Here is a 13,933-nt window from a genome sequence, read left to right as displayed (position 1 = left end):
CATGGGCTTGAATCTATTTACCTCAGTTGAATTACTTTTGTTTTACATTGGTTTAAATTAGAGGGGAATCTGGACTGTTGACTTGAATGAATTTTTCATAGAATCAAACATTTTAAGGTTAGTAGAGGCCTTTAGGATAATTCCATCTGTAGAATCTCAGCTGGTGTTTCCTGAATGAAACCCAGAAAGTTCAACTGAACCTGAGGATACTTCTCAGAGAGATAGTCCATCTCTCTGAAAGGTGTTCTCAGAGATAATTCACAGATTCCAGGGCCAGAAGGGACCATTGCAATCATCTGGTCATATCTTGTGTAGAGCACAGGCCAAAGAACTTCCCCAAAACAATTCCTTTTGAACTAGAGCAGAACTTAAAAAAAAACCCAGTTTGTGTCAACGGTTTTCCTGTCTCTGTTATTTTCCCTTTGGAATCAGTTTTCTTCCATGACTTCCCCTTTGAGGTTAGTAATAAGACTGTCCTTGTAATGTTGTTTTTCTAAACTTTCTAAAAATAAATATTCACTTTCTTTATGCAATAGTTTCAAATTCCCACCAGCAGAAACATCAAGGGAGATTACTTCATTTCAAATGAAGGAGAAATTACCAAGCAGGAGAGATGTGAATTTCTGTGAAAGGGAATAACAACAAAATACACCAAGAGGCACAGCATGATCGACACATCCAGGAAGGAACCCAAAGCTTGGTTTACTGAGATAATTGAAGACTATGAATAGTAGAAGAGAATGGAAAGTACAGTGCAAAGACTATAGTCTTCTCTCAGAAAAAGAGATAGAAGGGTTAGGGTTAGGGTACGTCTGGCAATAGATCATCAATGTGAAAGGGAAAGTAGTACAGTTAAAATGAAATAATCTGATTTAGAAATGAAAAATTCCTGTTCAGGCATCCACCATGTCAGGAAGAATAGGATTGCTTGTTCAATCCAGTGGGAAAGTCACTGAATGTAGACGGTGTGACACTGCACCCCATATTCTTCATTGGGATATTATTATGAAATGATTATAGCATCATTATAATGCATTTTGTGCAAGACGGGTCATTGAAGGTGTCATTGGAAAAGCTATGATTTGCTGAATATGATTATCTTATTTGTATGTGTAACCCTTCTGCCTGGCCGAGTTGATAGCAGCAAGGGCCGGGTTCAGTACATAGGGCTCCCCTCCCAACAGCGTAACACAAAACCAGCTCGAGCCCCCACCCAGTGACCTGGGAAAATCTTACACACGTGGCCGGGCACCTCGAAGAGGCAATACTTCCCCTCTAACAAGCACAGAGTCTCGGTGTAGCAGAAAATGTTTAATAAGGTAAATGATATACCATTAAATTGGGAAAACACCACAACTAGAGTTCATAGACCAAACCATGAGCGAAGACCCACAACAGCAAATTGGGCCATGTCCTTTCCCGTTGGTTCTTGAAACCAGCAAACCAAAAACCACCCATGCCCCTTGTCAAGCGAGTGCTACTTAGTTAATGGTGAGTCTTTCTGTCATACAACAGTTCCACTGGCCTTGATCCACAGAATCAGGGTAACAAAACTTTATTCTTCCTGCCCCAATAACAGAGAAACTGGGGATCCCACACCAGCCAAAGTAACCACTTTCAGTTACTGTTGTCTCATGCCAGGCGGGTGGGTTTGCCTATGCAAACAAGATCAGCCCCTGGAGTTCTTTTCCACACTCGCCATAATTCACCACCAGATGTCAGGGTAGAGCTCATCCTGACTCTGCTTACATCTGTATGTATCATTTTTGTATCTGAAGTTATAGATATTGACTGTGTATCTGTATTTCAAATGCAGTTACACCTGGGTAACACCCACCAGTGAAGATGCTGGGGTCCTAGGCTGGGGAGCTGGTGGTTATCTTATCTGTAGCTTCTCTGTTGTTGGTTCATGCAGTGGCTGATCAGAGAGTCTGCATGTAACTGCAGCTGGGTGTGTTCCTACCTGTGTGAATGCTGGAGGAAATGTGAGAAAGAGCCCAGACTGGTGGGTCAGAGGGCTCAGTGGAATCCTAGCTCCACGTAGCACGCCAGGGGGAACCAATCACAGATGGGCTATAGCAAAACATGCTTAAGACAGAGCAATGAATGGTTCTCAGATTTAGAACATAAGAAGAGTCAAACTGGGTCAGACCAAAAGTCCATGTAGCCCAGTGGCCAATGCCAGGTGCTTCAGAGGGAATGAACAGAACAGATGATCCATTCCCTGTAACCCATCACCTTTTTAATGTACTATATTATTACTGGTTTATAGAAATAAACTTGACTGACATTGGTTATCTGCTCTCTTGAATATATTTGATAATGAACCAAAGTGGGTGAAGGGATTTATTCTAAAATTCATCAACACTAAGTAAAATTGTATTGGTTGCAATATAATTAAAGAGAGAATGGGATCTGTTGGACTGGGTTTGTGCACGTCATCAAAACCGTACTTCCCCACAAGTCAACTTCACAGCACCAACCAGCCCCCTACTGGGTAAGTTGTCACCCTGTTAGGAGATGCAAAATCATTCTTTATCTCACTATGCTTCATACGCTCCAGCATCTTGTATCTTATAATCATGAGCCAGGTCCAAAGTCCTTTGTTGTTAAGGAAAAGACTCTCAGTCCCTGACTACCAGGGAGTTTGTTTCAGGCCCCGGACGGGCAAAGGCATCAGTTATTCTCTCCGCGTCTGCTATGCGTAGGATCCATGTCTCCCCTGCCCACTCTCAGAATACACAATTGTAGACTACATTCGCATTTTATAATACAGCAAAAAAGTTACACATCCTCTGTCACCCATTCCTAACTTCAAGGAAACAGAGGCTAAGGCCACCATCCCTTCCCATCCTGGTTAACAGCCATTAATGGACCTATCCTCCATGAATTTATCTAGTTTATTGGCTCCTTGAGTGTGTATTTTTTACCACGTGAGTTTTATTGCTCATAACACTGCTCTACAGCCAAAATGCTTCTGAAATAAATGTAGTCAAACTTTACTAATTCTGGGTCACTGAGAACGAAAATGATGCTTAAAATTGTTGATTGGCTCTAGTTTTCAAGTTATGCTATTGGGTCAATATATACGACCCTTGACTTGGGAATGGCGGAGGATAAGTGAGTTATAAAGGGAAGGGATCTCAGTTTAAACCAGAAATGATTAAAATACATCTTTGACTGGATCTATGAATAAATCTATGACCGGGTTTGGACAGTACTTGCTTTTTAGGCAAAACAATGAATGATGCAATCTGAAGCTGGTATTGCGTCATACATGATATGAATTGCATCATGTTATTCCTAGAAGTCATGGATGATGCAAATATAATGAAGCTTACATCACTCTGCTGAACAAATTGCCTCATATCAGCTCTAGAAATCATACAGTGTCGTGCTCTCTCATTTGTCAGTGTTTGATTTTGCAAAGGGACACATTTCTGATTAGCCAAAGTGAGCAGAGATGCCTCGTACTTGTGTGAACAGTGCAGATAACTTCTGCTATGTTTGTGGTGAAGTGACTTTTGCGTCACAAAAGCGCAGTATAACCACTATGGTTAAGAAAGCCTATCACTTTTATTTTGGCTGCAAAATTGGAGATCAGGGAAGAGGTGGGCCCCACACTTATGCAACAAATCTTCGCCAGTGGTTGAACAGGAAAAGGAAATCTATGCCTTTTGCAGTGCCAAATGATTTGGAGAGAACCAACAGATCATACCAGCAATTGTTACTTCTGCATGGTGCCTCCAGTTGGGAAAGGCGTGTCAAAGAAGAAAAAGTGGACTGTGCATTATCCAAACATTCCATCAGCTATACGCCCAGTACCCCACGGAGAAGGACTGCCGGTTCCTGATGCACCAGAATCATTCTCACTTGAGTCAGACGAGGAAGAGGATGAAACTTCTGGTCCTGAACCATCAATGTCACAAGACCCACATTTTCTCCCATCCTCCTCCTCTGAACCACACCTCATAACACAAGGTGAACCGAATGACCTTGTCAGGGATTTGGAACTACCCAAGAGGAAGGCAGAGCTGTTGGGCTCCAGACTACAGCAGTGGAATCTCCTGGCAGGTGATGTTAGTGTTTCCATGTTCCGTGACCATCAAAAGGATCTTGTCCCATTCTTTTTCATGGAAGGTGATCTTGTAGCCTGCAACAACATCGATGGTGTGATGGCAGCCCTCAACATCGTTCAGGATCCAGATGAGTAGAGACTGTTCATTGATTCATTGAGGACAAGTCTTAAAGCTGTTTTACTGCATAATGGCAATGTTTTGCCATCAATTCCAGTTGGTCATGCAGTCCATATGAAGGAAACCTATGAGAACATGAAACAACTTTTGAGATGCATAAGCTATGACCATCATCAGTGGCAGCTTTGTGGCGATTTGAAGGTTGTTGCTCTCTTGCTTGGGCTGCAGACTGGATACACAAAATACTGCTGTTTTCTCTGTGAATGGGAAAGTCATGCAAGAGATTCCCACTACATCAAGAAAGATTGGCCGCCCCGACAGTCATTGAAGCCTGGGAGGAAAAGTGTTCAGCATCCACCACTTGTTGAATCAAGGAAGATTGTGTTACCATCCTTACACATCAAGCTGAGTCTGATGAAGAACTTTGTCAAGGCCATTAACAAAACACAAGCAGCTTTCAAGTACCTCCATGGAAAATTTCCAAGGTTAAGTGAAGCTAAGATAAAGGAAGGTGTCTTTGTTGGTCCTCAGATTCGTGAACTTCTTCGAGATGATGCATTTGACCATGCACTGCATGGCAAGAAAAAGACGGCATGGAAAGCCTTCCAGTTAGTGGCAATAAATTTTCTCGGAAACAACAATGCAGACAACTACAGGTTGTTGGTGGAAAACCTCCTCAAGGCATACAAAAGCCTTTGTTGCAACATGTCACTAAAGATACATTTTTTGCACTCTCATCTAGATTTTTTTCCACCGAACTGCGGAGCAGTGAGCGACGAGCACGGCGAGCGATTTCACCAGGACATTGCAACAATGGAGAAACGCTATCAGGCCAAATGGAGCCCATCAATGCTTGCAGACTATTGCTGGACAGTGACAAGAGATGCTCCATTTAATGAATACAAGAGACAAGCCAAGAAGCGCCGAGTAGACACTGAATAGGACTAAACTATGTACATAATAGTTTTTTGCCTTTTGTTTCATAATCAATTTTATTTATATAACCCTTTTGCTGATTTTTAAAGTGTTACATAAACAGGACGGGTGAAATATTATCATGTAAAGCAACCGTAAACACATGAAAAGACCTAGGTTTACAATTTATGATTAAAACTCTACTATCTACACAATATACATAGACATAAAATGTAAAAACTTAAATATCCTAGAAACAGTAGCCAATCAGTTGTTTTAATTGTCATATTTGAATTCAGCACATCAAAATACATAAAAAATAGCACATTTTATCTCTGAAGCAGATGACTTCTCAAAAATTGTAGACCAGTGTAATAAAATTGAAACAAAATAGTCTCTCTCGTGTGTGTGTGTGTGTGTGTGTGTGTGTGTGTGCATGCGAGCGCTTTTCTGGATTTCCATTTTTGTTTCAATGTACCATTGCCACCCCTTATATAGACATAGTTTATATGGGTGCAACCGAAGGCAGTGGTTGAAGAGATCAGAAGGTCTGATACATCAAGAAATATGTAGGGAAAAAGCAAGGAAGAGATTTCTGACTTATTGGCTCTGATATCTTTGCTTTAACCGCAAGGATCTGCTACTTCTCTTTAAACATGTCTATATTTTATTGCTCATAACATTTGGATAAATAAACAATCTCTCTCTCTGTATATTTTTAACTCATTCTGTCTATGTATCTCTTTCTTTTTCTCCGTTTTTTCATTTTTCTACAAGCACATTCTCCATTCTGGATAAAAATGACTCTTTTATTTCTCTCTTCATGAGTTTTCAATTTTATTTCACTTACATTTCTCTATATGTGGATGGATTCCAATCTCAGTTCCTCTTTTGTAAATCCACACGAAGCTGATGCAATTTAACTGGATGTAATTGTGAACAGGAAACCACCCATGGTGTGTGTTTAGGAGCGGTTGTGGTGGATTTTTGTATGTCTGGGTCTGTTTCTCAGCTGCATCTATCAAATGGGACAAATTTGTCTTTGAATCTGCTCTGATAGAGGACAGCTGGATAGACCTTCGTGCAAACCTCAGTCTCTTCGGTGTTTCGGTCTGTGCCTTGTGGGGTGTGTTTATACTGCATGTGGCAAGTGTAATTCCCTGCTCCGGTAAACGTACACACTCTGTCTTTGACTGAGCTACTGAGCTTTGTGCTAAAAATAGCAGTGGAGCGTCGGCAGCACAGACTAGCTGCCTGAGCACAATCCCATCTGAGATCCTAGGTACCTACACAGGTGCCCATCGCAAAGGGCTGCATGTGCTGCCGTGTTCTCACTAGTTTTATCCTGTTACCTTGATCCAAGCAAGTGCATGTACATCTACCCAAGCTGGGAATTACACCTCCCAGCTACTGGGCAGATGTGTCCGTGATTGAACGTCACATATTTTTCATTTCCAATCTTTTGATTTTTTGTTATGTCTTCTAGATTTATTGCTATGACACTGATAGGATAAAGATATTTCTAAATCCCAGCCTAAAAGTCTTTCTTTAAAGGTCAAGAGAGATTCAGGGCGGTAGAAGGGACATTTCTGCAGTTCAGTAGGGTTCCATGTTCTTGGTTCACCTATACTGGAAGCTCAACCTCTTAATTATATGAGTCTTCCTCTGTTCATCGACAACTTCATTTTTCCAGTAGAGAGATGCCGGGGTAGAAGGTTACCTGCTCTTGGTTTCACCTAGTATAATCGACAGCACAACCTGACTGTGTGCACTCCATCAATACTTAATGATTTTCTTTTTCTAGATACATATCATGGAAAAAAGGAGAAGGAAGAAACCAAACACCCATCGTGGAATTCATCCTCTTAGGATTTGGGAATGTCCCTGAACTGCAGCCCCTCCTCTTCCTCGTGTTTCTAGTGATCTATGTTGTGACTGTGGCAGGGAACATCCTCATCATTGCACTAGTTGTGTCTGATCAGCACCTTCACACCCCCATGTACTTCTTCCTGGGGAACTTGTCCTGCCTGGAGATCAGCTAAACCTCCACCATCCTACCCAGGCTGCTGGCCAGTCTCCTGTCTGGGGACAGAACCATTTCTGTTAAGAGCTGCTTTGTGCAATTGACCTTATTTGGTGTCATATCATCTACAGAATGTGTGCTGCTCACCGCAATGTCTTACGATCGGTATTTAGCGATATGCAAACTACTCTGTTATGCTGCTCTGATGAATGGCAGGGTTTGTTGCCAGCTAGTCACAGGGTCTTGGATAAGTAGGTTTGTGGGCTACACTATAGTAAATATTTTCTTGTTCCAATTAACCTTCTGTAATTCCAAAGAAATTAATCATTTCTTTTGTGATCTTTCACCCATGATTAAGCTGTCCTGTGGTGACACCCAGACTCTTCAGCTGGAAACATTTACTATCACTGCCATAGGGACACTTGTGCCCTGTCTACTGGTCCTGACATCCTACATTTGTATCATCGCCACCATCCTGAGAATCCCATCCACCACAGGGAGGAAAAAGGCCTTTTCCACCTGCTCCTCTCACCTCATTGTGGATATAGTTTACTATGGGGCACTGATTACTGTCTATGTGGTGCCAACAGCCAACAGTCACAAGGTCCTACACAAACTATTCTCTGTCTTCTACACAGTCCTGACTCCCATGATCAATCCTGTCATCTACAGCCTGAGAAACAAAGAGGTCAATGAGGCCCTGAGAAAAGCTATTCTTAAACTAATTGCTTTCAGATTCAGGCATAGAACCTTAAAGGACAAATTTTAGAATATTTTAAAATAGAAATGAATTGATATAGTTTGTTAGACATGGCCCATTTGAGTCCTTGAGAACAGGGTTACCCCTCATTGACCTTTCTTTCTTTCTTTCTTTCTGTTTCTCTGATACTTTTTCAGCATTAATCTTTCATACATTTAATACATATTTCTTTATACAAAACTTGATACTGTAAGAGACATTCTATATGAACAATGTTTTTTTCCAGACACACATTTCAGTAAAGCACTCTGCTACATGCATCCAGACATTCATCCATACGTGAACGCTAGTGCCCAAATTCTGCAAGGAGCTTAACATCTTTTGAATGGTTCTGGGTCTCTTACACCCCCACTGAAGAGAATGACACTCATTCTTCACTGATTAGGATCCTCTGCTGTCAATTTTCAGAGCGGTAGCCATGTTAGTCTGTATTAGCAAAAACAATGCTGGGTCCTTGTGACACCTTAGACACTAACACATTTATTTGGGCATAAGCTTTCGTGAGCTAAAACCCACTTCATCAGATGCATGAAGCAGAAGTACAATAAGCAGTATATATATATATATATATATATATATATATATAATGAAAAGTTGGGAGTTGCCTAACCAAGTGGGGGGTCAGTGTTAATGAGTCCAATTCAATTAAGGTGGAAGTGGCCTATTCTCAACAGTTGATTACTTTATTAGTGCTAATGAGTTCAATACAATCAAGGTGGATGTCGCCCATTTCCAATAGTTGACAAGAAGGTGTGAGTATCAGAGGAGGGAAAAATTACTTTTTGTAGTGACCCATCCACTCCCAGTCTTTATTCAGGCCTAATTTGATGCTGTCCAGTTTGCAAATTAATTCCAGTTCTGCAGTTTCTCATTGGAGTCTGTTTCTGATTTTTTTTTTTTTGTTGAAGAATGGCCACTTTTAAGTCTGTTATTGAGTGCCCAGGGGATTGAAGTGCTCTCCTACTGGTTTTTGAATATTACAATTCTTGATGTCTTATTTGTGTCCATTTATTCTTTTGCGTAGAGACTATCCGGTTTGGCCAATGCACATGGCAGATGTGCATTGCTGGCACAGGATTGCATATATCACATTGGTAGATGTACAGGTGAACAAGTCCTTGATGGTGTGGCTGATGTGATCAGGTCCGATGATACTGTCCCTTGAATAGATATGCGGACAGAGTTGGCAATGGGGTTTGTTGCAGGGGTTGGTTCCTGGGTTACTGTTTCTGTTGTGTGGTGTGTAGTTTGTTTCCGGTTGGGGGGCTGTCTGTAAGCAAGGACTGGCTTGTCTCCAACCTGTTAAAGGGAGTTAGGTGCGCAACTGCAGTTGGGATTCACAGCCCTCTGCTGGAGTTAGGTGCCTCAGCTGTAACTTAACCCCCCTCCCCCCATTCCCCAAAACCAGTTGTGCCAGAGAAGGAGTTGATGGTGCTTCCCTTAACTGTTAGCACAGCGGTTAGAGCACTTGCCTGGGATGTGGTAGAGCCAGTTCTATTCCCTCCCCTCCCCACTGCCTGATGTGGGAACAGGGATTTGAGGTTCCAGACACCCCTGTTCTCTTTCAGGCCTAATGGGTATTAACTTAATGGGTGGAACAGTTTGAATGGGATAGATTGAAAAAACCCTCCCCAAAATACCCCATAGCCTGGTGCTTAGGGCATTTACGAGGACAGTTTTGCTGCTGTGACAGATTGCTCTTTCATAGGAGCCTAATTCATACTTTGAAAAGTGACTTTGGAGACAGAAACAATATACTTACCATGAGGTGTAAGTGAGTTAGGAGCCCAAGACATTTGGGGGAAATTACCCTCAGTCTGTTTACATGGGCAAATGCTCTCTGGAGTGACTAAAGGCTCCAGTGGTAGCAGGACACCTGGGTTCTCTCGCTGGAGGGTTTTAGAATGGCTGTAGATGTGGTTTGTGTCACTGTGTGCCTAGCACAGTAATACGTGGCCGTGTCATCGGTTCTCCGGCTGCCCAGCTGTAGATAGGCCGTGCTTATGGAGGTGTCCCTGGTGATGGTGAATCGCCCCTGGAAGGCCTGGGCATAGTGGGTGCCTCCATTGTTGGGATTGCTAAATCCTATTCACTGCAGTCCTTTCCCGGGCACCTGCCGTAACCACTGAATGTCGTAGCTGGTAAAAGTGTAGCCGGCGATTTTACATGTCAGCTTCACAGACTCTCCAGGCTTCTTGATTTCTGCCCCGGACTGGGTCAGCTGGATCTGGGAGCTGACACCTGTAAATAAACAACAAAAACACAGTTAATTCCATTCTTTTCCTTCTGTTGCCCTTCTCATGACACTATCTGATCTGCTTGTATGTAATAACGAATTTATCCATGCCACACTGCTGGGAAGTACAGTTATCCCCATTTTACAGATGGGAAACTGAGGCACACAATCAGCCTGAGATTTTTCAAAGCTCCCTAAGGCATTTGACACCTAGTTCCCATTAAAGATTCATGAAATTTCAGTATCAATATCCTCTTTATGGCTTTAAAATTCCATCCGGCGTGATTTGTTCAGATCTATAGGATTGAGAATCCAGAATTCCTGAATCCACCTCCTACATCTTAGATTTAAAACTGTCTTCCCTGCCCTAGCCCAGCTGTCCTAACCAGACACCCTTAGGTTCATCCACTCACCTGAGAAAGCTGCCAAAAAGAACAAGACCCCCAGACAGATCATTTTCATTCTCCACAACAACCTGGCGGGCTGCAAAGCAGTAACCCTTCCTCTGCCGGCAGCTCTTCGGTGAGGGTCGCCTGCTCTCCTTCATCACTCAGTTTCCTACTTCATTTGCATGTGGGTGTTGCTAAATCGTTTGACTAAATCTCAGCTTCGTCCACCATTACATATAACTGACCTCAGAGTTTAGAAGGACACAGTCATGAAGGATGCCAGAGTATGTTAATGAAATTTGGGCCCCAATCTAGGGAAACACTGAAGCCACTTTAACATCACTGGGACTTCAGTGTGAGCTTAAAGATAATTGATAAACTCAGATGTTAAGATGCCCAATATTGGGTTATCAAAATGTAACACCCGGTGGATATGAATCTGAAATTACAGAATCAGTGGATGTATAAACACTGGTCCCCTTCACTGGTGAAATACATACAGGAGGTGTGATCTCCAAACCCTCCACAGAGCACTGGGTAACCCATTCCCACTGGTTGGAAAGGGATTTTGGGGGTGTCAAACCCTCACTTTGAACATTCCAGCCTTCAGTGCCGAGGGTGATAATTCCTTGTGTTTATTGCCAGGTTGAAAGCAAGACAGGAGAAGTAATTCTTCCGCTCTACACTGCACTGATAAGGCCTCAACTGGAGTATTGTGTCCATCTCTGGGTGGCACATTTCAGGAAAGATGTGGATAAATAGGAGAAAGTCCAGAGAAGAGCAACAAAAATGATTAACGGTCTAGGAAACATGGCCTATGTTGGAAGATTGAAAGAATTGAATTTGTTTTGTCTGGAAAAGAGAAGACAGAGAGGGGACGTGATAACTGTTTACTAATATATAAAAGGTTGTTAGGAGGAGGAGGGAGAAAAAAATATTCTCCTTAACCTGTGATAGGACAAGAAGCAATGGGCTTAAATTGCAGCAAGGGAGGTTTAGATTGAACATTACGAAAAACTTTCTAACTGTCAGGGTGGTTAAGCACTGGAATAAATTGCCTAGGGAGGTTGTGGGATCTCCATCACTGGAGGTTTTAAGAGCACGTTAGACAAACACCTGTCAGGGATGGTCTAGATAATACTGAGTCCTGCCATGTGTGCAGGGGACTGGGCATGATGGCCTCCCTTCCAGGTGTGTGTGTGTGTGTGTGTGTGTGTGTGTGTTTGGAGTAGAAAAAGGGGTGAGAATAGCTCTGATCATGGCAGTGTCTGAAGTGGAGCAATTCCAGGGTGAATCATTAAAACCCGCGTAGAACTGCAATGGGCTTGCAAATATTTATAACCCAGAGCCCTACATTACCCCCCTCCCCCACCTCCACCACCACCCGTCTGTCTGATGCGCCCGTCACCGTGTTATTTGCAGTCTGTGGGTCACAGCGCCCGTCAGGCAGTGAACTCTTTGTGTTGCTGGTTTTGTCTAACCCGGACTGGCTTTATGGTTGATGCATCCACAGTAATTGTATTTGTGTGTCTGTTTGTGTGTTCGTTTATATGTGTTTATGCGTGTACCTGTTCATATGTGTGTGTTTGTGGGTGTATATAGATGGATGCGTTTATTTGTTTGTGTCTTTCCGCTTGCTTTTTTGTGTGTGTTCAGTGGTGTATTTGCTTTGGAGCGACTGTATATATTAATGTGGTTGTATGTGTGTTTGCACGCTTCCTCGGTGTGTGTACTTCTGTGTTTTTGTGTAGCAGTGATTGTTTGAATGTGCTTGTGTGTGTGTGGGGGGGTATTTTTCTGTATGCAGCACAGCTCTGTTTTGTCTGTGTGTCTGGAATAGAAAAAAAGGGAAGAGAATAATCTTTCCAACACAGTGTCTGATGCTCAGAGGAATTCCAGCGTGAGTGAATTAAACCAATGATGAAATTATGCCAGTCTGCAGCTATTTATAGCCGGGGAGACTTTCTCTGGGCTGCTCCCATCCCCTGTCCCTGGCAGTCGGGGGCTGGTAGCGCCCTCAGCAGGGGACACGTTGCACTGTTACTGCAGGGGAAGGTTTTTGTCTGAGCTCAGATTCACTTCCCCTCACTGTGTCTCTGGCGCAATAATACACGGCGGTGTCCTCCGCTCTCAGGCTGGTCATTTGCAGGTAGAAGTTGGTGCTGTCCTTGGAGGCTGTGAATCGGCCCTGGACGGAGGAGGCGTAGTACTTGCTTCCCTCACTGTAATACCAAGCCAGCCACTCCAGCCCCTTTCCCGGCTTCTGTCTGATCCAGCCCATCCAGTAGCTGCTAAGAGTGAACCCGCTGGTGGCACATTGCAGTTTATGGGACTCTCCGGGCTTCTTCAGCGCTGGCCCCGACTGGGTCAGAACCACCTGCGAGCGGGCCCCTGGGGGAGAAAGGAAATGAAAGATTGTAAATAAAGCTCAGTCACCGTAGGAAACCAGTCATTAGTCCCGGGTTCAAGGAGCAGATGAAAACAACCAGGGAACAGCGGGAACACCAGCCAGACTGGGCACTTTGTACACCAGTCGGGGTGAGACGACAGAAGAGAGAAGTGTCCCACACCACATCGATATCAGCAGCAATAATACCAGATACCCGGCCCCTCCTGTGTATTAATGGGGGATCAATTACCTTCCAGAGCTGCTACGAAGAAAACCAAATGGAGCCAAAGTGTCATTTCCCCTGGTGTTGTTGGGGGCACGTTTTGCAGGCGACTGGCGGTTCACAGACCCAGGGGCTGCGGATTGTCTCTCTGGGTGCAGCCTGGGGAGAGATAGAGACAGATTTAAACAGGAACCTGGCCCCCTATTTGCATATCCCGCCCCTTATAAGAGACACAAACTCCCTCCCTGAGTGATGTGAATTATTCGCAATAGGGCTCAGGGAAAGAGAGTCAGACTGTGTCTTGCCGTGTGTTTGTGCAGCGCCTGTCACAGTGCGAGGAGCTCCTGAGTGTACTTGTGCATAAGAAATAAATTAACAACTCCCTGGAATTACCTGAGATTTGTAGAGGCGAATATAAAGCCTAGTGCAGAGTTTATTGTATTCACTGAGTAGACGCCCATCCCTGTTAGTAGGCTTTGGATCAGAGCCTGAGAGAGAAGAATATTTCCTAGAAAACTGGGCAGATGCAGAAGACCTTGTCTTGGAGCGGGACGCCCAGAGGTGTGTGAAAGCAATGCTCTCTTTGCAGATTATGTGGGTACTGTAGCTGTAGGCAACTATTTTCAAAGGGGACTAAATTAGTTAGTAGCTCAACTTCCAAACAGTTTCAATATGATCTGGGCCCCTAACTCCACGAGGCCCCATTGCAAATCCCACCTGGAGTTATCATACTGCATAGTTCCTTCTCCAAATGGCAAGAACATAAGAATATAGGAATGGCCAGACTGGGTCAGACCAAAGG

At 43.5% G+C, this 13,933-nt stretch overlaps 2 pseudogenes and 1 gene segment (V, D, J or C); 1 reads left to right on the top strand and 2 right to left on the bottom strand.

Annotated features, from left to right (window-relative positions):
- The first annotated feature begins 6,811 nt into the window (after positions 1-6,811).
- LOC117885494 lies at positions 6,812-7,918 on the top strand (annotated as a pseudogene).
- A 1,825-nt stretch (positions 7,919-9,743) lies between these two features.
- On the bottom strand, positions 9,744-10,635 carry LOC117885493 (annotated as a pseudogene).
- A 1,901-nt stretch (positions 10,636-12,536) lies between these two features.
- Positions 12,537-13,279, bottom strand: LOC117885492. The segment is given in 2 exon segments: positions 12,537-12,910; positions 13,159-13,279. Coding segments are annotated over 2 exon segments (420 nt in total).
- Positions 13,280-13,933: the final 654 nt, after the last annotated feature.

Source organism: Trachemys scripta, chromosome 12 (genome assembly GCF_013100865.1).
Source record: "Trachemys scripta elegans isolate TJP31775 chromosome 12, CAS_Tse_1.0, whole genome shotgun sequence".
NCBI classification, from domain to species: Eukaryota; Metazoa; Chordata; order Testudines; family Emydidae; genus Trachemys; species Trachemys scripta.
Note: the sequence above shows the minus strand (reverse complement) of the source record. Positions and strands in the feature narration are given on the sequence as shown.